Source organism: Phocoena sinus, chromosome 1, assembly GCF_008692025.1.
Source record: "Phocoena sinus isolate mPhoSin1 chromosome 1, mPhoSin1.pri, whole genome shotgun sequence".
NCBI classification, from domain to species: domain Eukaryota; kingdom Metazoa; phylum Chordata; class Mammalia; order Artiodactyla; family Phocoenidae; genus Phocoena; species Phocoena sinus.
The window spans coordinates 117,239,795-117,265,258 of record NC_045763.1 but is presented as its reverse complement, the minus strand read 5'-3'; the positions used below and the strand labels follow the sequence as shown (position 1 = coordinate 117,265,258).

Sequence of the window (25,464 nt, the reverse complement as noted above, 5' to 3'; positions counted from 1 at the left end):
TCTTTCTCTTTCCCAAGCCCAGGGATCAGTCCGAATTCCTCACCCTCTGATTAAGTCTTGGTCATTCTCCTCACATCAGATCTTGTAGATGTTACTTAATGTAGCTGCTGTGGCAGGGTGGGGTGGGGGCGTGAATTGGGGAGGGAACGCAAAGCCAGTCAACTCACAGGACATGCCTAGGGAGTGAGTGACCTGGAGGAAGGTGGTGCGTAGGATACGGTAGGGAGATCACTGGGTGAGATCTCAGGAGATATGGGCTGTGCTCTGCCACTGGTCTCTGACTTGGGACACTTTGCCCAGCAGATGTCCGTGGAGGCACCATCCCTTTCCACCAGGAACATGCGCTTTGAAGGAGAGGCATGCACAGGTGCAGCTGACTGGCGCTCTTACAGAGACAGGGCTAAGTGAACACCTTGGCTTCCACAGGGGCGGGAGGGGCCCGTAACCCTGGGGGATTTTAGAAGAGGGTCTGAGGGGTAGAGACAGAGCCATGTGGCAGAAGCCATGCCGGACATCTCTCTGCATCTGGCTTTCCCCTCTCAGTGAGGAGAAGGATGCTGACCTCCAAAGCGTTTCCCAAGAAAAGGAACACTGAGGCTGTGAAGGGGCAGTGGGACGCACTGGGGAACCACGGGGACCAAGGATGGCTTTAGGGAAAACAGGACACATGGACCAGGCACTGGGACACTCCAGGAGGGGGGCTCCACTGGGACGCTCCAGCCAGGGGTATGGTGGAAACCAAGAGTCAGGGTCTCCAGGGCTGGAAAGGAAGCAGGGCCAGGAGGTAAGCAGGGGCTTCCTGTCTAGGTTTTTGGGCAGGAGATAGAACCCTGTAGGGTTTGGGAAGGACGTGATGAGGTTGGGAAACCGGTCCCCAAAGAGCTCCTAAGAATAGCAACCGATCCACTCTACTCCCTGAAGGCCTGAGTCCTTGTCCTGCTGGAAGGCAGTCCCTGGCCTGAGGCTGGTTCTCTGTGCCTCCCTTTGGGCTGAGGAGACCCACCTCCAAAAAGGCACGAAGTCCTAGGACCAAGCCTGCAGCACCCAACTCCTCTCATTCCTTTAATACCTTTCTGGAGACTGAGTGGAAAAGGCCAACAGCCATCTTGCACACACGGGGGCAGGTCTTTTCTTGTATATTTCAGAGTCTGGCACAGGAAGTCAATAAGGGAATGAATGTCACTGTATGGCTGGCCCAGGGCCCTCCCTGGAATTTGGCAAAATACCTCCTCACACCCAGTCTCTGAACAGAGAAAGGCTGAGGTCCTCAACCCGTCCAGAGCACCTGGAAGAGGAAGGCTCAGACCCTCAAGAAGGTGGAATATAAGCTCAGAGAGACCCAGGCCTCTTCCTCTGCAGGAATCCAGGATAATAATCACCTAACAGCACTTTGCCTTTTGCAAAGTTTGCTGTTTTGAAATAGGTGAAAAGCAAACTGAGGAGAGGAGGATAATATTTGAGCACTGAAGTGCCAGGCATTGGGCTAGCCGTGGAGAGGCGGAAAAGACACTGTCTGCCCTCAAGGAACTCTTTGTGGGGTTTGTAAGCTATAATTACAACGAGCTGTGGCAAGGGCTATGGGTGAAGTTGAGGGAGTGGTGGCAGGAGTCATTGATGGTGTCCTGGAGGGAAGAGGTAAACAGAATTTTGACCTGTGATTAGCAGTGAGTTCAGGGAAGGGAGAGAAGGACATTCTAGCTAGACGGAAGATAAGTGGGAAGCCACTGATAAGTGAACAAGCACCGTGAATTCTAGGGACTATGAGGTCACATGCTGCTGCCCTGTGATGAAGGGGTAAGTGATAAATGAGTCTGGAGAGGTAGGCAGGGCCCCTCTCATTGGCTAAGGGCTGGGGAGGAATTCAAGGATGAACAAGACCAACTCCACACACTCATGGTGCTAGAGTCTCGTTGGGTCAGCAGATAGGCACGCCAACAGCCAAAGGACAATGGATGAGGAACGATACCTCTTTTCTGATCAGGTGACAGGACCAGTGTTCATAGCATGTGGTCAGCAAAGTCCCTGTAATTGACAACGTTGTCTGGTCTTCTTGTCAACAAGTTGAAAATATGTGGGCTGGCTGAAGCTTTGGTAGAATGATGCTAGGTAGAATCCTAGCAGATTGAATACACTATCCCAGAGGGTGATGATTACGGATCCAGGACAACCTAGAGGAAAATCTTTAGTTTTGAGCCTCAGGGACTAATTTTACCGACTTTCATTCCTGGCATGGTGAGGGAACAAGATAGGGTTAGGTTCCTTTTCTTACCAAAAAGCCAACAAGATACATCTGAATCAGAGCAAAATGACAGTGATAATAAAACACAAAATAAACTTCCAGAAAAAAAATGACCATATCATAAACTTTAAGAAATTGAAAATCATTTTAAATCCCAATTTTACAAAAAGTTATTTTAATGTCCAAAAGAGTTTAACTTATCTTCAAGAAAACACTGGAGACAGCAGAAATGAAACCTTTGAACCAGAGATGGAGCTGATTCTAACATGGGGAAGGGAGATCTTTCCCACTAGTTGGTGAGGGGCCAAGATGTAAAAGAGGTTGCGCTCTTCGACCATGTTTCCTAGACATTCTGCCTGGCCTTGCTTTCATGCTGTGTCCGCTGACATGTTTTCATTAGAGTCTCAGCACTGTTAGGTCAATCTGTTACATTGTAACATTGGAAGCAGCCACTTTGGGAAAATTTGCTGGAGGGATTGTGGGAGAGATCAGGCCACTGCTCCTGCCTCCTCCCTCACTTCCCATCCCCCCATTTTCTTCTCAGGCTGTGGCAAAAAGCACCCGGATGTTTACACCTGGAAGAACTTTCCAGCAGTCAAAGTCCCTGAAGATGGGGCTTCCCTGGTGGTGCAGTGGTTAAGAATCCACCTGCCAACGCAGGGGACATGGGTTCGAGCCCTGGTCTGGGAAGATCCCACATGCTGCGAAGCAACTAAGCCCGTGCGCCACAAATACTGAGCCTGCGAGCCACAACTACTGAAGCCTGCGTGCCTAGAGCCCGTGCTCCGCAACAAGAGAAGACACCGCAATGAGAAGCCCGTGCACCGCACTGAAGAGCAGCCCCTGCTCGCCGCAACTAGAGAAAGCCTGCGCAGCAACGAAGACCCAGTGCAGCCAAAAAAAAAAAAAAGTCCCTGAAGATGGAATGAGTCACTATAAGGGGTGGTGAGCTTCCTGGCCCAGAATGTATGGGGCTGGATGACCACCTGGAAGGGAGGATGTGGCAGGGATACTGGTCTTGAGGTAGGAGATAGATGGGCACTTGGGCTGGACAGCTGGTGTTTGTCGTGAGGAGTAAAACCAAAGCTTTGTTCTCACCCAGACACTCCAAGGACAAAGTTAGTGGCGGAAGCTGAGCTCTGCTTAAGTAAAGAGATAAGGGTCCCACTCCTGAGGTCAAGGGAAACCTCCCTGTCTGCACATGCGCAGGAAGGCTCCTTGGAGGTCAAAAATGGAGGGGGCACCACCCCATAATAAGTGTGGATGTGCACACACAGGCCTCTGTGGTGGGATCCATCTTAGCAAAAAGTTGGGCATGCATGTTGGGGAGGGTCCTAGGACTGGTCGGGTGTGCAAAAAGAAACGAGATAACAGGCCAAAGGTAAACAAAGACACAGAAGGACTGTCCTGTATAAGTGATTTAAATCATCTCTTCACTGCTCTCCTCCTCATTAGAGAGAATGCCCATACCCTTTCTCTCCAGGTGTATATTTCTACCTTGCTTCAGTCTTAAATAAACTGTTTTTCTGTGTGCTCTCCCACTTGTGCTGCATCTCTAATAATAAACTTTGTACCGGGCTTCCCTGGTGGCGTAGCGGTTGAGAGTCCGCCTGCCGATGCAGGGGACGCAGGTTCGTGACCCGGTCCGGGAAGATCCCACATGCTGTGGAGCGGCTGGGCCCGTGAGCCATGGCCGCTGAGCCTGCGCATCCGGAGCCTGTGCTCCACAACGGGAGAGGTCACAACAGTGAGAGGCCCGCGCACCGCAAAAAAAGAAAACAAAAAAACTTTGTACCTGTTTTTACAGTTTTTGCCTCCTTGAAACATTCTTACTTTCAATGGAGGTAAGAGCCAGGGAACTTTGTCTCTAGCCCCTAGCCCCTGGTGGTCTGGCGGTTAGTATTCCTGGTTTTCATCCAGGCTTCTCAAGGTCAATTTCTGGGCAGAGAACTAAGATATCTCTTCAGGACCGCTCACCGATGTCCCTCCCAGTTCAGTGTGAGCCGTGGTTAGACCTATCCTGTTGGGTCCCTCCTGGTGTTGAGGCCATGATTGGGAATGGCGCACTCGGAGTGGCAGGACTTCAGCCCGGGATGGTATCAGAGTGCTGCTTTTAGGGAAGGCTTCCAGGGCAGCACCCGGCCAGACTTAAGACTGCTTAAGCCTGGCGGGGAAGGTGTCATGACCCTGCATCCCCAAGGCGGCACCAAGGTGAGGAGGTAGAAAGCTCTATGGGGCAGACATGCAAGATGGATTTTTGCCTGCTGTTGAAGTTTCCAAGGGGGTGGGTGTGATGGAGCCCCAGCTGGGTCTGATTCCAGTTCTGCCCTGTGCTAGACAGGAAGTCTTGGGCAGGTGACTACACCTCGTGGAGCCTCAGTTTTCTTATTAGTCAAAGGGAGCCGTACCTACTTCTGAGGGTTTCTGTACAGGTTTCATAAGAGTCATGAAGCATGTAGTCCAGGATCTGGCTCCCTGTAGGGGTTCAGTAAATGATCACTTATTTCATTCCTCCTCTCTCAGTCTCCCGTGCCAGGATGTCTCTCCCCTCTGGGCCCGTTTCTCTGGGTGGCTGGTGCTGGTAGCTAACTTGGCAAACCTCAGGCTGGGAGCGCCGCCTTCCCCTCTGCACACTGTGGGCGGCGCCTGGGCAAGATTTGGGAGCTCGCCAGTGCAGACAGGTATTTCCAGTCCAGCCAGAGAAGAAATGTGTGGAGGTGGGAATGGGGATGGGGGAGGAGATCAGAGGAGCTGGGTGGATCCCCTGGGAGGAAGGCGGGGAGTCCTGCTCCCCGCTTGGTGCTCCTGCCCCCAGGCTCAGATTTCAACCCTAGCTGCCACTTCTGCGGTTAAGCCCGTTAGGGGAGGGGAGAGGGTCCAAGGTGGCTTACACAGGAAGGGAGGTGTGCAAGGAGCCGGCTGAGGGCCGGCTCCTGCGACCCCGGGAGTCCGGGACCTGACCGGCGTAGCCCCTCAAGCTTGCGGCGGGAAGCGGCCAACCGGCCTTTTCATCCTTCGTTGTATCGAGCTCCACCAGGGGGCGACCCGGGCCCACGTGCCACCCAGTCGTGCTCTCTCGAAACTACAACTCCCAGGCCGCTCGGGGGTCGCGCCCGCCTTGCCTCGCCTTCTGCTCGCTCCAATTGGCCGCCGCGGGAGGGGGATTGGCGGTCTCCAGGGCGACGGGCGGCGCTCTGGGCATCCGAGGCTGGGAGGCGGGTCCGCCCCCTATTGTGTAGCTGGACGAGTGGAGCGGAGCGGTGCGGAGCAGGTGAGGGCGGGAGCGCCCTGGGGGCAATGGAACGGGGTGCCGGCGGGGGGATGGAGAACAGTGCGGGAGTTATGGGGGGCAGGAAAAAGCGGGGGACTTGTGGAGAGAAGTGGAATTCTTTGGGGAGCAGAACTAGGGGAGTTCTGGGGAGTGAAGTGGAATTCTGGGTGGGTGGATGGGTGGGTGCTCCTGGAGAAGTGGAGGAGTTCTAGAGGTAATGAGTGTGCCGGGGTGGGGTGGGGTTGGTGGGTTCCAAAAGCAGGGAGAAGTTCCAGGGGTCCGGAGAAGGCGAGGGAGAAGGGAATTGGGGGCGGGGTACCAGAAGTGTACTGTGGGCTGAGGCGAGCGAATTCGAGGGAGGGAAATTCCAGGGAAGAGAAGATAGAAGTGGGTGAGTGGCGATTCGGGAGGAGACAGGGAGTGCCTTGAAGCGGAGATGACCTGGTGCAATTGGAGATCAGGTGCGAAAAATAGGAATTTGGGGTGTGAGAGTTGTGAGAAGTGGGGATAACTGGGATGGGGGAATGAGAGAGTACTGGGTGGGGAGATTATTAGGTGAGGATGTAGTGGCCGACAGAAGAGTTGGAAGAATCTTAGGAAAAACAGAGGAGTTCTGGGCAAACCTGGATACTGAGGTTTTCAGAAAACTGAGCCAGGAGGGAACTGGGGGTTCCTATGCATTTGGAAAAAGATATGTCCATGAGGTGGCTGGGGACAGTGGGAAGCAAGGGGGATGGATGCTTGCTGGTGAGTTATCAGGAGTTAGACGTGCAGGGCCATTCAGTCCAGGCAGGGATGTTTTATAGCCCATTCCTAAGGGTGAGGCCAAGAGTGGGGTGGAGGCCCGCAGAGCAGAGTCCACTTGGATCTTCCAGGCCCAAGGCAGCATCCCCCACCACCATCACCACCACCACCCCAGCCTGCTGTGACTTCCTTAGATGCTCAGGGGCTGGGGCTATCAAGAGTTCCTCCCCTCCATGCTCCAGGGCTCACTTTGTACACCCTAGGGACTGCTTGACTTTTTAGCTTCTCATGGACCATGCCCCTGGGGTTAGTGAAAGGGGAGCCTAGCAAACCTTAGGCCACGAAGATATTGGAGGGAGAGTAAGTGGGAGGAATTGGGTTAAGGCACTTGGGTCATGGTGTCTGGCAGAGGGAGGGCTGCCTGGCAGCATCAAGAAGAGGAGGTGGCGCCAGCCGCCAGCCCCAGGACCTGCCCAGACCTGGAGGATGCTGCCTGGGCCCCCCATACCAGCAGATGGGGAGGCAATCTTCCTCTCCCAAGTGTCTGACTCATTCACGGCTAAAGCAGTATCGGGAGGCTGATGGAGAAAGAGGTACAGGGCCTCCAGCTTGCAGGGTTCACAGAGGCTGGAGAAATGAGGCAAGGATTTGTGCTCTGGGGGGTCACTTTCTCTCAACTTTCATCCAGGCTTTGCCCTTAACTGGCTCTGTATGCCTGAGCAAGGCTCTGAGATACCCAAGGTCCTTATTTGTCACCGGGGGGTGGAGGCGATAATACTGGTTCTACCTTGCTATCCACTACCTTGTTATTAGCATCAGGACTAAGGAAAGAAGAGGGAGAAGAGGCGGGGCTATGGGGGCTCTTCATCTCCCATACTTTCCTGAGAAGTCCTTTTCCAAGTGTATAGGAACCCAATTTCCCTCCTGGCTCAGCTTTCCAAGAGCCTTAGTAACCTGGGTATCCCCAGAATTCCTCTGCTTTTTCTAAGATCTTTCCAGCTCTTCTGCTCCCCACATGTCCTCATCTGTCTGGTCTCCCCACCCGGCACTCCCTCACCCCAGCCCTTCCCCCACTCATCTGCTCTCCTCTCGCCTTCTTCTGCCTTTGCTCACCTCCAGCTTTTCTCTGACTCGGGGTTTCTTCTGGTTTCCAACATTGGCCCACTCTGCATGTTGCCTTGCATTTTGCATCTAGATCTGGCGGTGCTTCAGAGGACGGCTTCGTCAGGTGTTACATGAGCCAAGCCCTAACTGTCCAGAGGAGTGAGAGCTGACCCCCGTTACCCAATCAGAAGGATTGACAGGGCTTGCTGGGCTGTGCAGGTCCCTGGGCCCCTCCGTCTGGGCCCCTGTGGATAGGAGGGGCCGGGCGAGCAGGCAGCTGGGCTATGGTTTGGTGCCTCAGTCTGGCCATCCTCAGCCTGATCATCAGCCAGGGGGCTGACGGTGAGCTGGACTTCCTGGGCTCCGGAACTCCTTGTTGGCCTTGGGGTGGGTGGTGGTCCCCTGGGGTTCTCTGTGTGCAGGTCAGCGGAGGAGAGGAACAACACTGGCTCTGCAGAAGTCGAGGATTTCCTCAACTACTTCACAAAGGCCTGGGGGGCCCACAAAGATAGAGAGGATATCTCCCCTCCCAGCCCTGATTCTGGCCCTCTGCTGTGTCCTCATGCCACGTGCCCTGCAGGTCGAGGGAAGCCTGAGGTGGTGTCGGTGGTGGGCCGGGCCGGGGAGAGTGCGGTGCTGGGCTGTGACCTGCTGTCCCCGGCTGGCCGGCCCCCTCTGCACGTCATCGAGTGGCTGCGCTTTGGATTCCTGCTTCCCATCTTCATTCAGTTCGGCCTCTACTCTCCCCGCATCGACCCTGCTTACGTGGGTAAGGCTTATCCTCAGGTGGGAGGTCGGGAGGTGTCACCAACAAAGGTGGACTGGGTAGAGTGGGAACAAGTCCTCTTCTTAACAGCTCTGTCCCTTTCCCAAACTCATCTCCAGCTCCACTGCCTGAACTCTGCTTAACAAGCGTGGCTCTGCTCCCAAGCCGTGTTCATTCATTGAAGGATTCATTCATTTACACACACACACACACACACACACACACACACACACAGACACACATGTGGTCTCTTTAAAACTCCACATGGTCTGTTCCAAAGGAGATCCCGCAGCCCTATTCCAAGTGTCCATCCTACTTCTCTAATCACTCTTTCTAGAGCTCATGAAACCTCCCAGACCATCCTCATCCTCGCTATTCTCCCTACTTGGCCCTCTCCTGGTCCCTGGCTCTGCTATCTTCTCACTGCCCTGCCCTCCTCCTCCCCTACTTTCTTAAATGCTAGTTGGGTGTTCTAGGCTTCTAGGGAGTGGGCTGATGGGACAGCAGGGTGGGTGGGTCTACGACCTGGCTGCTTCTCCACTGCTTCCGATTCTGGGTACAGCAGAGTTCGTGCACGGACGGGGTGGGCTGGGGATGGACCAGGCTCCCCTAAAGATCAGCAGATGGATGGAGCTGGGCTGGGCTCCTGCTTCAGCTGGTTTCTGTATGGATTTAAAATAGTGGATAGGCCTCCCTAGGGGCCTTCTCCTGTGCCCCAGCTGGCTCCCTCGAAAGGCTCAGCTTCCCCCTAATCCCCGATGGAGCCTTAATCTGAGCGGTTTAGTGTAGGTCTCCGAGGACAGTGTGTGGGAGAGCCTAGGGCTGGGGCTGGGGCTGCTGGGGAGAGAGTCTGGCTGCCTCCTCTTCAGAGGGGAAGCCCAGGAAAGGCCACCTGGGAGGACGTCGATGGGGGCCGGGGGACCCCCTCCCTTTTCCCTCTTCAGTTTGAATCCTGGGAGAAGCCACAGGATTGGCTGAGCTGTCACCGCGGGGCAGGCTGAGCAGAGAGGGGAGGAGGCTCAGGCAGGTGCTGCAGGAGGGAAGAGTTTATTTTCCAACTGGGGTCAGTTGTCGGCAAACAGCCTGGTGGGAGCGTATGTGTCTGCACAAGCCCCCGGAGAACTGATGAAAGCGGGGCCCCAATTAGGACAAGTGGAGAGACAACGGCTGTGCCCACCAGCCCTCCCTGCCTCTGCCCGCCGGGCTGGGAGGAGCTGGGCTGCCAGGCTGAGGCTCCGCAGATGCAGAACATTGCCCGACTGACGGCAGGGCAGGGGGAGGTGGAGGACAGAGGAGAGAAGGGCTTTTCCTGGGCTTCCCCCAGGGAGATGTGCAACTCTCCTCCCCCCTACCCCCTGCCCTCTGTCCTGTCTTGAGGTCCCTCAGGCAGACAAACCACTGGACGGTAGCAACTTTGCTACCTGTGGGTTTTCTTTCTGTCTCTGGCTGTTCCTTTCAGCTGCAAGTCTTTCTTCCTACCCCTGCCCTTCGTGCCCACCCCTGCCCCAACTCTGGAGTTCCTGGTCAGGCAGGGCTAGTCTGGGGAGTCAGGGCCCTGGGGAGAGGCCCCTGCACCCATTAACCCTTTTACTGTCTCCCAGTGTGGAAGGGGCCTCTCAGCCTTTGTGTAGGGGACTCTGAACTGCAGTTGCTAGGCAACGGGAGGTGAAGGTTGCTAAGGACAATGCTGTCCTGTCATAAACCCTCTGGGCAAGCGAAGGGGAGATGGCCTGGGACTGTGTGTGTGAGGCCCGTGGCCTAGAATGTGGGAGGGACCATGAGAGAGACTGGAGCTTCAGGGATTACACTGAAGAGAAGGCTTCCAATCTTTGAGGACCCTAGAATCCATCTAGCAGAGGAGACTGGATTTACAGACGAGTACAAAAGTAGTAAAAAGCAGTATAAAACAAGCCAGGACTAAATCCTAGGATGAAGTTAGCTGCTGTACGTAAAGAACCCAGCACAGAGCCTGTACAGAGTGCCTGCATGGTGTGAAACCGTGACTAGGCGTGCAGAGGAAAGAGGGTCCACTTCTTCTACACTAGCTCTCCTGGGGTGGATCTTAGATCAGCTCTTCTAATTCATGGGACCAGCTTTTGGTCTTCGACTTCTGTGCTATATTTCTTGGGAGTTTCAAGATACCCCACGTGGCAGAAGGGACGTGAATTTTCTCTGTGTCCTGAGTCATTTGATACAAATCAGTTATCTTATCCTCCATTTAGAACAACCTGGCTCCCTCTAATCATCTCCCCTCACTACCTTTAGCCTTACATACCCTCTGCAGAGTCACCTCTTCCTGGAAGCCTTCCATACTCCTCTTGCTTCTTAGCCTCTTGGAATATTTTTTAAGCTTCTGTGTGTATATGAACGTGCACATGTCATGAGTGTGGATTCCCTGCCTTCCTAGAGCTTGCAAGAATGGGGACTGTGCCTCCTTCCTCTATACTCCCCTGCACGTGGGGAGGTCCAGAGACACTCAGGCTCTGGCTCTGCGGGTGGAGGGGGGCCCAGGACTCAGGAGGATACAGGATGGCCTGCCCCTGGCCAGCTTCCTGTTCTTCTGTGACTCTACAGGTCTAGCTATTCATACCTCACAGAAAAGTTAGGACATACTCTATGCTTTATTAGATGTTCCGATCAGCAGACATTTGGAGCTGTTACCCGTTGGCTACCGACATCCCCAGAGTGAGAATATACTGACTATGCTCAGTGATAAGTGCCCTGAGCGTCACTTGATCCTCATACTGGTACGCAATGGAGAGCATGCTGTATCATGAGAAAGGAGGCCTGGCTGTATCACTGAGTAGCTTATTGCAAAGAAGCTTAACATCAGTTCCTTCTTCTAGAATGGAATTCTTGGAAGGATTAAGTATGGTGACAATGCCTGATATTACGTGGCCCATATCCCAAACTCTATTTCCCTTCCCTCTTCTTCCTTCTTTGTAGCGACCGAAGATCACCGTAATGAAACGTTGCCATCACACGGGACGTAGTAGAGGTCGCAGGGAGTTCCCCGGTGGCCTAGTGGTTAGGATTGCGGGCTTTCACTGCCATGGCCGGGGTTCAGTCCCTGGTTGGGGAGCAAGCCACGTGGCGCAGCCAAAACAAAGAAAAAAGAAGAGGTCGCAGTGGGGTCTACGGGGGGGGGTCCCATGGCCAGGCAGTTTAGGGTTACTGAGGAATCCCACTGGTGGGAGGAAGGGTGTGATCATATTCAATATTTACCTGCACGACTCAGGCTTATCTTCTAGGTGGGGATTTAAACACCTAGCCCTTTAAGCAGCTCCACCCCTTCTAGAGAATCTGCACCCTTGGACCTCATTCTTGGAAGAAAACAGTCCCTTGCCTATGAGCACAGCGCCGGCCCCAGCCTGATCATCTCCTCTTTTTTCCTTGATGACTTCAGGGCCCCCATGGGTTTTGATTCTATTTCAGAAAGGTGAACCCTAGAGGTAGAATGCAAGCAGATCGGAGGGGGCAAGTGTGTGAGCAGCTTCAGACTGCCCAGTCTTAGAACGGGCTAAGTAGGGGCACAGTCTGGTTGCTTTTGTTTGGCATAACCCACAAGAATTAGAAAATGTCAGCTGTCCCTATCAAAGGTCAAGGCGGGGTGGGTAGCTGATGAATGTGGAGGGCGGGAGGCTGGAGGCAGCGGGACCTCTTGGTGGACTGTTGGTGTCACCCAGGAGAGAGATGCTATGGGACTAAACTAAAGAGAAGGTGGCAGAGAGGGAAACAGCATCCAGGAGGTAGAACTGAAAGGCTTACTGAACAAGCAGATGTGGGGTTAATGGAGAGAGCAATCTAGGTGACACCAGGTTTCTGGTAGGGTGACGTGCGTGACGGCATTGTTCACTAATACAGGGGAGAAGACGGAGAGGGTGTGTCGTCAGGTGAGGGATGGTGCCAAGGTTGAATGCAGGCTGCTGATTTCAGATCATGAGCTCCTTCCTTTGTTCAACCACTTTTATTTAAGCACCCGCCGATGTCAGGCACCATGCTGCCTGCCTTCCATCCACCTACCTGGATTTTTTTCTCTCTCATTTTATAGATGAAGAAGCTGATGTTGAGAGAGAAGTTAAGTGATCTGGCCAAAGAAGTAAATGGCAGAGCTGGAGGCTAGGTCTCTGGCTCCCAAGCGTGTGCCTTGCTTTCTAGGCTGCACTGCCAGGGACCCACGAAGCTGTCTGGGGCGCAGGGCTCCGCCAGGGTGGGAGGGCGCCGTCTGCTTGCGCTGGGGCTGGGTGATTTGTGGAGCTCTATGTAGTCTGCCAGCCGGGGCTTGGATGCCCTGGAGCGTGAGGGGACGGGGTGAGGAGGCTGCTGACCTTGCTGCCTGGCTGGTTTGGACTCTGGCCACCCTAAGGCGCTTAGGCCGCTGATAATATCCCTGGCGGATTAGGGGCTTTGGTAGGCGAGGTGTGGATCCCAAACCCAGCTGTGGTTTCTGGGCCCCGAGTCCTCCGGCAGGAGTACTCCCGGGACCCCCCCTTACAAAAGGAGCTCAGGGATGGGCAGATTCTGTACGAATCCAGAGGAGACTGAGTGTCGGCTCTTCAAGTCCCTTCCCCCGACAGTCCTGGAAGCTGGGCGTAGTTCCGTGTCCATCTGCTGCTGCTCTGGTTTCTCTCTGTCTAAGCTGGGTCCCAGCTGCTGAAAGGCAGGAGCCATCAGAGGGGCTGAAGGGAGAGATCTGCCCTCCGTGACCCCAACCCCATCTGTGCCTCTCTGGACCCCACTCTGTCAGGGTAACTGGGAGACACTGAGCCTGTTCTTGACGTCTGAGAATGACCAGTGTGACCAGGGGCCTGGGGCTCCCATGGGGTCCCTTCTGCACCCTTGATCCAGGGCTCCTCCCCCAGGGCGTGTCCGGCTTCAGAAGGGGGCATCTCTCCAGATCGAGGGGCTGCGGGCTGAGGACCAGGGCTGGTACGAGTGCCGTGTGCTCTTCCTGGACCAGCACAGACCCGAGGACGACTCTGCTAACGGCTCCTGGGTGCACCTCACTGTCAATTGTATGAGGCTGGGAGCAGGCAGGCTGTGGAGGAGGGAGGGGAGAGGAAGGGGGAGGGAGGGGAGAGGAAGGGGGAGGGAGGGGAGAGGAAGGGGGAAGGAGGGGGAGGGGAGGGAAGGGAGGGGAGGGGAGGAGGGCAGTCCCGATGCCCCACCCTTGCTGACACCTCTTGTTTGCTGGCTCCCTGTTTGCATCTTACCCCTGCCACCCCCACTCCTGCCCTTTCAGTTCCTCAAACCTAAATCCAATCAGCCTTCTGGACTCTTTGTTAGGAACTTCCTCTTCCTCTCTCTTCCCTGCTCCCGCCTCCCTGGCCAAGAGAGGGTAATGGGTAGGAGGGGATAAGGGGTTATTGAACCCTGAGTGAAACATCACTCACATATATACAACATTTTGTTTTTTCAAAACACCTTTTAACCCAGTACCTCATGAGTTCTGTCTCAACCCGAAGAAGCAAGGAGGTCATAGTTCTTCCCATTTCCCGGATGGGGCATGGGGAGACTGGGTCATACCACTGATTAGTGGCAGAGTAGTCTAGAACTCAGGTCTCCTGACTCCCAGGACAGTGCTTTTCTAGAGGGCACCTAGCTCTCTCCCAGCTCTGAACACCCAGCCTGGTGGTCAGCTCCCTAACCAACTCTGCAGGCCAGTGGGGGAGTGGGCTTGTGCGTCCTTACTGGGTCCTGGGTGCAGCAGACAGGGTGGCCCTGGGTTGGGAATTCCTATGAAGCTGGTGGGCTGATGGGCTGAAGGCTGAGGCCCTGATCTGCCTCTCTGGTCCTCGGACGCTGCTCTTTGGGCTGATGGCCCCTCTGGCAATCCCTGACGCCTCTCTCCTTGCAGCGCCCCCTCAATTCCTGGAGACGCCTCCCCAGGTGCTGGAAGTGCGGGAACTGGAGCCTGTGATCCTGCGTTGCGCGGCCCGCGGCAGCCCCCAACCTCGTGTGACTTGGAAGCTCCTAGGACAGGACCTCGGCCAGGGCCAGAGTCAGGTGCAGGTGAGTCCCAGGGCTGGACAGGGTGGGCCAGATAGAGTGTGAGGCAGGTAGTGGCCTGGGAGCGGGGCTGGAGGCCAGGAGGTTGGGAGACGGGCCGGAGGAGGGGCTTGGCATTGGCTTCCCTGAGCCCAGCACGCTGCCTCCCTCTGCTGGCCAGCCTCGGAAGTGCGGGGTCTGAGGCCCGCCGTGGGCGGGGGAGACACAAGGGTCCTTCCTCACCCACTCTGACTCTAGGTGCAGAACGGGACGCTGAGGATCCGGAGGGTGGAGCGAGGCAGCTCCGGGGTCTACACCTGCCAAGCCTCCAGCACTGAGGGCAGCGCCATCCACGCCACCCAGCTGCTGGTGCTAGGTGCTGTCTCGGGGGAGGGCCGGGAAACAGGACACACACGTGAGAGGACTGACCTGTGGCTGGAGGTGCACACAGCCAGCAGCCGAGGCGGGGGGGAGGCTTGTGCCTGAGGGCAGGGGCCCATGGAGAGGGAGGGAGCTCCCAATACAGGCTTTTCCTCTAAAACCAGCATCTTGCCTGTAAAAGGATCAGTGAACGGAGATAGATATTTAGAGCCAGCAATGTGGTATAGTGAAAAGGGCGTGGGTGCTGGTGTTAGACCATGAGCCATGGAATCCCCTTGACCTCCAGTTTCCTCATCTATACAAAGAGGTTCCTATGTTCCTTGCAGGATTGTTACAAGAATTAGGTTCAGACGAGCGCAATGATCATAGTAATTCCTGGCCAAGCCCTTCCCCTTAGAAAGCAAGCTGAGAAGTAGACTCCGCCTTCGTGGAGCCTCTTATCCACAGGGGGAAATAAGACGCAGTGGTGAAGTGCCTCTCTCCTGGGTACTGGGGGAGAGGCAGTGCTGGGCAGTGGTGTTGAGTCTGGTGTTGAGAAGGCCTGAGTATGAATTTGCCTTCCCTGCTGATCTCGGGCAAGTCACCTCCCAGTCTCTCTGCCTCTGAGCCTTCATGTCTTCACCTATGAAGTGGAGACAATAATTTCTACCACAAAAGGCTCTTGGGAGGATTAAATGAGAATAGGGCAGGTAAGGTGCTCAGCTATGCCCGGCATGCCTGTAAGTGCTCTATACACCAACTCGTATCATTACCACTTATTACTGACCACTTATTATAGGAGCCCAGAGAAGGGAAACAGCAGTGCAGCTGCAGACGCTAGAGACGGTTTGGCAGGGGCTCTGTGGCCTGGCCAGGCTCTCAGGGAAGAGCATTCTAGACTGTGGGTCCAGAGAGCAAAGGCATGGAGATGGGAGTGAGTCTGGCATAGGCACAGTGAGCTGTCCATACTGACCTGAAAGAGTTCACAAAGACTTGACATATGAAGAGACAGTTGGCCAGGCAGGGGTTACAAGGGCCCACAGGGCTGGGCCAAGAAGTTTGAGCTTAATGTGCTAGGAGCCAGGAGCTGTTGTGGGTTCTTGAGTAGAAGTGTTCTGTGGCCAAAGGTGGGGGGGACATTTCTGCATGAATGGCCATCAGAGTGGCAGTGATGGCGGAGCCTGGAGTCAGGGATTGCTGCAGCATCTTGGGGTAAGGTACTGGGTACCCGGATTAGGGTAGGAGACGTAGAGGTGATTCCAGATGTGACAGATGAAGGATGGAAAGGGTAGTGGGTGTAAAGGTGTAAAGGGTGATCAGAGGGGTAAAACTGATTCCCCCTCCCCAACACACACACACACACACACACACACACACACACACACACACACACACCGGAAACTAGGTGAATGGAGGTGATGGGAAGGGGAGCTAGCCAGGGCAGAGGAAGAACTTGTGTTAAATAAAAGGGTTAGGACCTGTTTCCATTCCCAAGGCTTTGTAGCAACCAGCCCTGTATTCCAGAGAGCGGACCTGGGAAGAACTGTAGAAGTGACCCTTAGGGTTCCTGGAAGACTGGGCTGAGGCCTCCCCTTTCCCGTGTGCTCCCCCCGACAGGACCCCCAGTGATCGTGGTGCCCCCCAAGAACAGCACGGTCAATGCCTCCCAGGATGTTTCCCTGGCCTGCCAGGCTGAGGCGTACCCCGCTAACCTCACCTACAGCTGGTTCCAGGACAGCACCAATGTCTTCCACATTAGGTGAGGCGTGGGGTGGGGTGGGTGTGGGGTACTGATGGGCAGTCTGAGTCCAGCAAGACCTGGACCCCCCTGCCCACGTGCCATACTGCAGCCGCCTGCAGCCCCGAGTGCGGATCCTGGTGGATGGCAGCTTGCGGCTGCAGGCCGCCCAGCCTGATGATGCGGGCCGCTACACCTGTGTACCCAGCAATGGCCTTCCGCGCCCACCCTCGGCCTCTGCCTACCTCACTGTTCTCTGTAAGCCTGACCCCAGCTCCCTCCCCAGACTGCTCTCCTCCCCTGGGCCAGGCCAAGCTCCTCCCCGACAACTTGTCACTGCTTCCCCCCAGACCCCGCCCAGGTGACTGCCATGCCTCCTGAGACACCCCTGCCCATGGGCATGCGGGGGGTGATCCGGTGCCCAGTTCGTGCCAATCCCCCACTGCTCTTTGTCAGCTGGACCAAGGATGGGCAGGCCCTGCAGCTGGACAAGGTACAGGCTTGGGGCAGGGGATAGAGGGCTTAGCTTGGTGGTATTCTAGTCAGGACAGCTGGGGCGGCATTAGATCAATTCAGTGACTGGGGAACATGCTGTGTAGGTTGTTGCATGGGCAGAGACACCCATGCCTAGAGGGGGCAGCACAGCCGTGCAGACACTGCTAGAAGGCCAGGATGCGGCGAGCACCTTCCTCTTAGGACTGGTTGAGGATAGATCAGCAACAGCTTCTGGGACTCTGGTGATGGGCCTTGAAGGGTAGAGAGACATTCCATGCAGAAACCAGGGCCCAGAGGCAGGAACAGTATAGTGCATTTATGGCATAATGAGTCTCCCAGCTGGGGGGAGCTACAGTGCCTATGGGGACGTGACTGGTGCAGAGAAATCTGGAAAGACTGGTTGGGACCAAAAGGAGGAACTATGGATGCCAAGTTAATATTACGTCATTCCATGGGGATTGAGATCTTTTGTTTGTCGGCAAAGACCACAAATTCCTTGTGGGCTAGTATTTCATCTTTTAATCCTAGTCTCCCCAGGGCTACTGCAACTGTAGTGGTGCTCTGTAAATTTTTGTCTGAGGTTTAAAAAAAAAGTCCGGAGGCATTCGGAGGCAGGGAAGTTGCTTGGGCAACGGTGTGACAGGAATGGAGAGGAAGAGACTGGACGGACAGAGGGGGTAGAGAGGCTATTGAAATGAGAGTGTGGGTGAGGGGTTACGAGGTCTGAGCTAGAAAGGAGGACATGAAGATAGATGGGACAAAAGGCCTTCCCAGGAGGACAGACGTGGGGCGTGAGACAGAGTGAGGAGTCGGATGTTAGCCTTTAACACAGAACTAGGGAAGCCAGGAAGAAGAACCGATTCGGGGTGGAAGATGCAGAATGTAATCTCGGAGTGCTGGGAAGACAGCGGGCCAGGAGACCCACACCTCTCAAGCTCAACCCCAGGGTGTGCCGTGCACACTGGATTCCCCGTGAGTGGCTCTCCTGGAGTCTGCAGTCCCAGTCTTCACCCCCATTGGTAGTGGCCCCTCTGTAGGAAAGAGAAAGGAAGGATGGAATTCACAGAGAGGTCTGGCCTAGGGGTAGGGTTGTGGCATCCTCTGCATACATGTGGGTCCCTCCCGCGCATTGCCTCTCTCCATCTCTGGTCTGGCCTCCGCTGAGTTTCTCTCTCTGGTTGTCATCTCCTCATGCCTCCAGTTCCCTGGCTGGTCCCAGGGCCCAGAAGGTTCTCTGATCATTGCCCTGGGGAATGAGGATGTGCTGGGAGAATACTCCTGCACCCCCTACAACCGTCTTGGCACTGCAGGGCCCTCCCCGGTGACTCGCGTGCTGCTCAAGGTGAGGCTCGGGGGGGCCAGCGGCAGCGGGTCAGGTGGCCGAAGATGCGAGCCTAGTGCTGACAACCGGGCTGACAGAGGCGGGTGGGACAGACACATGTGGGGAGGGGGGGGTGGGCTTCCCAGTCTGTGTTTCCCACGGTGGCCACGGCAGCAGCTATCAGATGCCATCACAGAGGTTTTTGCAGAGATGGTGCTGGGGAGGTGGGGCATCGGTCACCTCCACACAGTAAGATATCCTGCCTGCCCTGACCCTTTAACTTGGACCAGGCTGCCTTCCGCTCTAGAGGGAAGAGAGTGGGAAGCAGAGGGCAGGGTGAAGGGTGTTCTGCAGAGGTTTGTACATCTCCAGAGAGCCCCTCGTCTCTCCAGCAATGTCCCTCCAGCTTCCCTGCTGGGGAACAGAGAGAAAGCTAGAGAGACACTGAGAGATGGAGACAGACGCAGCATGACGGGGGCCCCGCAGAGGGGAAGTAATGACCCTTAGACAGCAGTGTGAGAGAGCCCCCTCCCAATGCCAGATCTGGCTTACAGGCTCCCCCAGCTTTTCTAGAACGGCCCAAGGAAGAATATTTCCAAGAAGTAGGGCGGGAGCTACTCATCCCCTGCTCTGCCCGAGGAGACCCTTCGCCTACTATCTCTTGGGCTAAGGTAAGGCTCCTGACCCCGCTCCTCCCGTATTCACGCCTGCTACGCCCCTGCCTCTCCGTGCTCCTGGCCGTTTTGTGGGAGGGAGCAGGTGGGGAGGAGAGGGCTGTCAGAGGCAGGGCGGGGAGGAAACTGGAGCTGCCCGGAGAGATGAGTGGCGCCCTTGGTGAGGGGTGGCTGCGTGTGTCCTCAGGGCTGACCAGTGGTTCTGTAGGTGGGCCGGGGGCCGCAGGGCCAGGCCCAGGTGGATAGCAACAGTAGCCTCATCCTGCGACCGTTGACCAAGGAGGCCCACGGGCGCTGGGAGTGCACAGCCAGCAATGCTGTGGCCCGAGTGGCCACCTCCACGAATGTCTACGTGCTGGGTTAGTGGGGGCAGAGCCAGCTGGAGGCAGCCATGTGGGAAGGAGATGGGAATAAATCATTTTGGGGGGCCCAGATGGGGGATCTTGGGTGGGGTGCCCCTGGGATGATGGGTGGAGGGCCGAAGCCCTAGTCTCCCCCTAGCTCTTTGCTGTCCCTCAGCACCCTGACCATCATCCCTCTGTTCCCCCGACCCAGGCACCAGCCCCCACGTTGTCACCAATGTGTCCGTCGTGCCTTTGCCCAAGGGTGCCAATGTCTCCTGGGAGCCTGGCTTTGATGGTGGCTACCTGCAGAGATTCAGCGTCTGGTACACCCCATTGTGAGCGACCTGCGCCTGCCATCCCTCTCCCTCAACACCCTGATTCTCTCTCTGGCCCTCTGTCTTTTCTCCCAGCCCTCTATCGCAGCCCTGCCCTAACTCTGCTGCCCTAGTTCCAGAGAATCTCAGGGATTCATGGCCCAGGTCCTGAGACCCCGGATGGTGAAAGGGAGGGGAGAGGTCAGCTCTCTGGACTCCAACCTTCCTGCTCTTCCTAGCATGTGAGGTGCCCCCCATTTCCTCCTGTCCTCCAGGGCAAAGCGTCCTGACCGAGCCCACTACGACTGGGTGTCCTTGGCTGTGCCCATGGGGGCTGCTCACCTCCTAGTGCCAGGCTTGCAGCCCCACACCCAATACCAGTTCAGCGTCCTTGCTCAGAACAAGCTGGGGAGTGGGCCCTTCAGCGAGATCGTCTTGTCTGCTCCTGAAGGTGAGAGACCTCTTACCCAGAGCAGCAGACAGGGATAGGCAAGGGCTGTAGGGACCCGGGTGGGAGGGGGCGGAGGTGCTGGGCAGCTTGGGGGCCAGAGGGCTTTGTGGAAGATGATCCAGGCTTGTCTTTAGGGGCTCTGGGAGAGCAGCTGGGCACCAGGGGATGTCGAAGGCCAGAGGAGCAGGGGAAGAGCACTGGAAATCCGATCTCTACGAGTCTGTCTGTCCCATTCAGGGCTTCCTACCACACCAGCTGCCCCCAGTCCTCCCGCAACAGAGATGCTGCCTCCCCTGTCCCCTCCGAGAGGTCTGGTGGCAGTGAGGACACCCCGGGGGGTACTCCTGCATTGGGACCCCCCAGAACTAGTCCCTAAGAGACTGGATGGCTACGTCCTGGAGGCACGGCAAAGCTCCCAGGGGTGGGAGGTGCTGGATCCGGCCGTGGCAGGCAGTGAAATGCAGTTGTTGGTGCCAGGACTTATCAAGGTAGGTGTGGGAAGTGGGCACAGGGAGGGTCCTCCCAGCAGCCCTCCTGCCCTCTGCTCCACTCTCCAAACCTGATCTCACCCTGATTTGACTATCCTCACCTCCGGCTGTCCACTTCACCCGTACCTTCCAACTGCAAAGTCTCTCCGAACGGGGTTGGGGGTGGGCAGTGCTGAGCCCTGACCCCCTTCCTGGACCCCAACCCCCAGGACGTTCTCTACGAGTTCCGCCTTGTGGCCTTCGCCGGTAGCTATGTCAGTGATCCCAGCAACACGGCCAACGTCTCCACTTCTGGTGAGAATCTGGCAGGAGGGCAGAGCCCTGGGGATTGGGGGGCTCGAAGCCCACTAAGTCGTGGACACCGACCCTCCCCCGTGGCCCTTTGCCCAGGCCTGGAGGTCTACCCCTCGCGCACACAGCTGCCGGGCCTCCTGCCCCAGCCCGTGCTGGCCGGCGTGGTGGGCGGGGTCTGCTTCCTGGGCGTGGCTGTCCTCGTGAGTATCCTGGCCGCTTGCCTTATGAACCAGCGCAGAGACGCACGTCGCCACCGCAAACGCCTCCGCCAAGGTAGGCCACCTGGGGCCCGGCCAAAGAAGGGCCCCGCCCCTCCATAAGCACCTCCTACCTGGAGGAGAAATCCCTCCCTCCTGCGTGGGCCAGGTGTGTTCCAACAACCCGTGGTCCTGCTTCCCCACTGGCCTCCACTTTTCCCAGGCAGATGAGATTGGGCGCCTGTGTCACCTCTGGTTCTCCTGTCCTTACAGATGCACCTCTTATCTTCTCTCCGGCCGGGAAGTCAGCTCCCCAGTAAGTCCCTCCACTTCCTCGGCTTCCTTCTGTGAGCACCAGGGTTCTCTGCTTCCTTTTCTGCACCTTGGGGTAGGAGGGGTAGGAGAGGTGGAACAGAAGTGAGAGGGAGGTAAGGATGGAAGTGCAGAGACCCCAGCCTGGGGGCTGGTCCAGCGTTGCCTGTGCCTTCCCTCCACCGCTCCACCCCTCCACCATGTGGGTCCTTTTCTCCCTTGCTCTCCCTAGCTCTGCTCTGTTCTGCATCAAACCTCTCAAGGCCTGACGCTGGTCCCTGGGAGAGGGACTGGCCCCCTACCACAGACCCTGATCTCCTGTCCTTCCCCAGCTCTGCTTCGGGCTCGGGCAGTCCTGACAGCGTGGCGAAGCTGAAGCTCCAGGGTTCCCCAGTCCCCAGCCTGCGCCAGAGTCTGCTCTGGGGGGAACCCGCTGGACCCCCCAGCCCCCCTCCGGATCCTCCACCTAGCCGGGGGCCCTTACCCCTGGAGCCCATTTGCCGGGGACCAGATGGGCGATTTGTGATGGGACCCAAGGTGGGGACCTCCCAAGAAAAGTCAGGCCCTGAGCAGGCTGAGCCTCGGACCCCAGCACAGCGTCAGGCCAGGTCCTATGATGGCAGCAGCAGCCCCAGTGGGATGCCCCAGCCCCTCTGCATTGCAGACATCAGCCCTGTGAGGCCCCCTCCAGCAGCGCCACCCAGTTCCCTGCCAGGTCCAGGACCCCTGCTCCAGTACCTGAGCCTGCCCTTCTTCAGGGAGATGAATGTAGATGGGGACTGGCCCCCCTTGGAGGAGCCTGCCCCTCCCCCAGATTACATGGATACCCGGCCCCGCCCCACCTCATCTCTCCTCCACCCCCTGGACTCCCGCTCTGAGTTCCCCAGGGCAGCGCTTCCTGGGGCCGTGCTCGGGGTTGGGGCCTCCCCAGAGCCCCCGTACACAGCACTGACTGACTGGACACTGAGGGAGCGGCTGCTGCCAAGCCTTCTGCCTGCTGTGCCTCGGGGCAGCCTCACAAGCCAGAGCAGTGGGCGGGGCAGCGCCTCCTTCCTTCGGCCCCCCTCCACGGCCCCCTCTGCAGGAGGCAGCTACCTCAGCCCCGCTCCAGGAGACACCAGCAGCTGGGCCAGTGGCCCTGAGAGGTGGCCCCGAAGGGAGCATGTTGTGACAGTCAGCACGAGGTGAGGGCAGTCCCTGCCCAGCCCTGCCCTATCCAGGTTCTCCCCACCCCTCTCCTATACCGTCTGCCTTCTCTGCTCCATTCCCACCCTGGGACCAGGAGAGCTGAGGTCCTTTTGCTGAGGTCCAGGGATCTTCAGAGGAAACCCATGGCCCACCCTCAGCTTGGGGTCCCCGGGTTCATTCAGGCTTTTCTGGCTACCCTCCATTGCTCCACCCATACCAAACGTCTGTCCCTTTTAACAGGAGGAACACATCTGTGGATGAGAACTATGAATGGGACTCAGAATTCCCAGGGGACATGGAATTGCTGGAGACTCTGCACCTGGGCTTGACTGGCCCTCGATCCCGACTTGAAGCTGAGCCAGAGCTAGGTGTGGGAGCCCTCCAGAAAGGCAGGCACCCCTGGCCTTGCTGTCCTGCACCCACACCCTTAGGACCTAGTCAGTTCCCAGCTGGGCCCTGGGCCCCAGGCCCTCTCCTCTTGCTGTCTTGGCTTCTCTGCATTGGCAGGCCCTAGGGAGCTTCACGGTGCCGGTGAACCACAAGACTTCACCCGGGGAACCTTAAGACTTCTTCCTCTCGTTATTCTGCCCTCTTGCAGGTGCGAAGACTCCAGAGGAGGGCTGCCTCCTGAATACCGCCCATGCTCCTGGCCCTGAGGCCCGCTGTGCTGCCCTTCGGGAGGAATTCCTGGCCTTCCGCCGCCGTCGAGATGCTGCTAGGTTCCGGCTACCGGCCTATCGACAGCCAGTCTCCCACCCTGAACAGGCCACTCTGCTGTGAATGCCCTAATATGAGGCAGGGGAAAGGCACGCAGACCCTGCGAAGAAGGCCCCCAGCAAGAACTAGCTCCAGCCTGGGACACTGCCCCGCCTCCTTGGTGCTCAGGCACGGACCCTGACAGTGGGCTTGGTATGGGATATGCTGAGCCTCTAGAGTCTGGGGACTGGAACAGGGATCTTAGGTCTGCCCGTGTGTGTGTGAGTGTGTGTGTGTGTGCGCGCACGCGTGCATGCGTGTGTGTGTGGTGTGGGTGAGGTTTTTTTTACAGGTGAATAAAGAAAGTCTGAAAAATCTTTCTGTGTGTCATCTGCTTTGAATCTGAGAGGGAGGTTGGAAAATCCCGGAACCCTAAAAAAGGAGGGTAGGGCTTCCCTGGTGGTGCAGTGGTTGAGAGTCCGCCTGCCGATGCAGGGGACACGGGTTCATGTCCCAGTCCGGGAGGATCCCACATGCTGTGGAGCGGCTGGGCCCGTGAGCCATGGCCGCTGAGCCTGCGCGTCCGGAGCCTGTGCTCCGCAATGGGAGAGGCCACAACAGTGAGAGGCCCGCTTATCGCAAAAAAAAAAAGGAGGGTATTCTTCCTGAGGGTACTCTTCCTGAATGAATGGATGTACGTTCAATATCCATTCAAAAAGCATTTATTGAGTGCCTACTGAGGTCAGCTATTGAATGCCAACTGAGACCAGCCATTGAGCTAGATGCAGAGGAACTACAAAGTTCACAAGACATGTCTGCTCTTGGGGAGTTCTTTCTGGTCGGTGAAGCAGGCAAGTAAAGAAATAGTTACAGGGCTTCCCTGGTGGCACAGTGTTTGAGAGTCCGCCTGTCGATGCAGGGGACGCGGGTTTGTACCCCAGTCTGGGAAGATCCCACATGCCGCGGAGCGGCTGAGCCCGTGAGCCATGGCCACTGAGCCTGCGCGTCCGGAGCCTGTGCTCCTCAACGGGAGAGGCCACAACAGTGAGAGGCCCGCGTACCGCAAAAAAAAAAAAAAAAAGAAAGAAAAAGAAATAGTTACAGTACTATGTGATAAGTTCTGTGATAAATTATGTGTTGGTTATTAAGGCAGCATGAAGGAAGGAGTCAGCAAACAGTGAATGCTTACAGCTTGCGCTGGGATAAATTGGGACGATTGCAGGCATCATCACAGGAAGTGAGAACAATGATGATAGCCACAGCTGAGCACTCACTATGTGCCAGGCACTGCTGTAAGCTCTTTACATGTATCATTTAATTCTCTACCACTCTGAGGTACGTAGTACTATTAGCTCTATTTTATAGACTAGCGAACTGAGGTGCACAGTGCTTTAGTAAGTTGCCCAAAAGTCACAAAGTTGGTGATGGATAGAGCAGGTGAGAAGTCAGTCATGGGAGGAAACGCATCCCAGGCAGAGGAACAGCCTGTGTAAAGGCACGGAGGATTCCTTGGCCTACCAGGGAATCACTGGAATATAGGGGTAGGGAGGATTGGGCAAGAGAGAATGGAAAGGTGGGGAGGCACTGGTTTTTTTTTTTTTAATTATTATTTTTAAAATTTATTTTATTTTTGGCTGCATTGGGTCTTCGTTGCTGTGTGCGGGCTTCCTCTAGTTGCGTGGAGCGGGAGCTACTCTTTGTTGTGGTGTGCAGGCTTCTCATTGCAGTGGCTTCTCTTGTTGTGGAGCACGGGCTCTAGGCGCATGGGCTTCAGTAGTTGTGGCACGCGGGCTCAGTAGTTGTGGCTCGCGGGCTCTAGAGTGCAGGCTCTGTGGTTGTGGCGCATGGGCTTAGTTGCTCTGCAGCATGTGGGATCTTCCCGGACCAGTGACCAAACCCGTGTCCCCTGCATTGGCAGGCGGATTCTTAACCACTACACCACCAGGGAAGTCCGGCACTGGTTGGTGATGCGCTTGAAAACCAGGCTCAACTGGGTCTTCTATCATCTGTGAAGAACTCCACTGATGGATGTAAGCAGGGACTCCACCCCAGAGGGACTGCTCAACTGAAGCCTGAAAACAGGGAGGAGGGAGCCCTCCTTCAACCCCCAAACGAGGCTCTCCTCCACCCTCAGAGACAGAAGAACTGCCAGCCTCCTCCTCCACTGAGGGTTCTTTTGATCCCTCCAGGATTAAGAAGAGGTGCCAGGTCATAGAGGAGGAAATGAAGGGGAAAGAAGTCAAGTCTGGGGACTTCCTTGGTGGCACAGTGGTTGAGAATCCGCCTGCCAATACAGGGGATACGGGTTCAAGCCCTGGTCCGGGAAGATCCCACATGCCGCGGAGCAACTAAGCCCGTGCACCACAACTACTGAGCCTGCGCTCTAGAGCCCACGTGCCACAACTACTGAGCTCATGTGCCACAACTACTGAAGCCCATGCGCCTAGAGCCTGTGCTCCACAACAAGAGAAGCCACTGCA

General features: G+C 56.4%; 1 protein-coding gene across 1 annotated transcript; it reads left to right on the top strand.

The window, feature by feature from the left end:
* Positions 1–7,447: 7,447 nt before the first annotated feature.
* Positions 7,448–23,514, top strand: IGSF9 (immunoglobulin superfamily member 9). The gene is made up of 20 exons (XM_032630386.1): positions 7,448–7,700; positions 7,939–8,127; positions 12,987–13,139; positions 13,982–14,136; positions 14,371–14,488; positions 16,090–16,231; positions 16,323–16,468; positions 16,561–16,703; positions 17,907–18,047; positions 18,581–18,697; positions 18,909–19,059; positions 19,256–19,379; positions 19,634–19,809; positions 20,047–20,297; positions 20,507–20,591; positions 20,688–20,864; positions 21,062–21,104; positions 21,433–22,284; positions 22,529–22,656; positions 22,887–23,514. Exons 1-20 carry the CDS (start codon positions 7,643–7,645, stop codon positions 23,066–23,068), a joined length of 3,531 nt encoding a protein of 1,176 aa, XP_032486277.1. The 5' UTR covers positions 7,448–7,642; the 3' UTR covers positions 23,069–23,514.
* Positions 23,515–25,464: the final 1,950 nt, after the last annotated feature.

What these genes read in the sequence shown, in the direction of transcription:
- IGSF9 (XM_032630386.1), top strand. Translation starts at nt 7,643, where the DNA reads ATGGTTTGGTGCCTCAGTCTGGCCATCCTCAGCCTGATCATCAGCCAG. An exon ending in TGCCTACCTCACTGTTCTCT is followed by an intron (nt 16,469 to 16,560) that starts GTAAGCCTGACC and finishes GCTTCCCCCCAG; the next exon opens with ACCCCGCCCAGGTGACTGCC. An exon ending in TGAAGCTGAGCCAGAGCTAG is followed by an intron (nt 22,657 to 22,886) that starts GTGTGGGAGCCC and finishes GCCCTCTTGCAG; the next exon opens with GTGCGAAGACTCCAGAGGAG.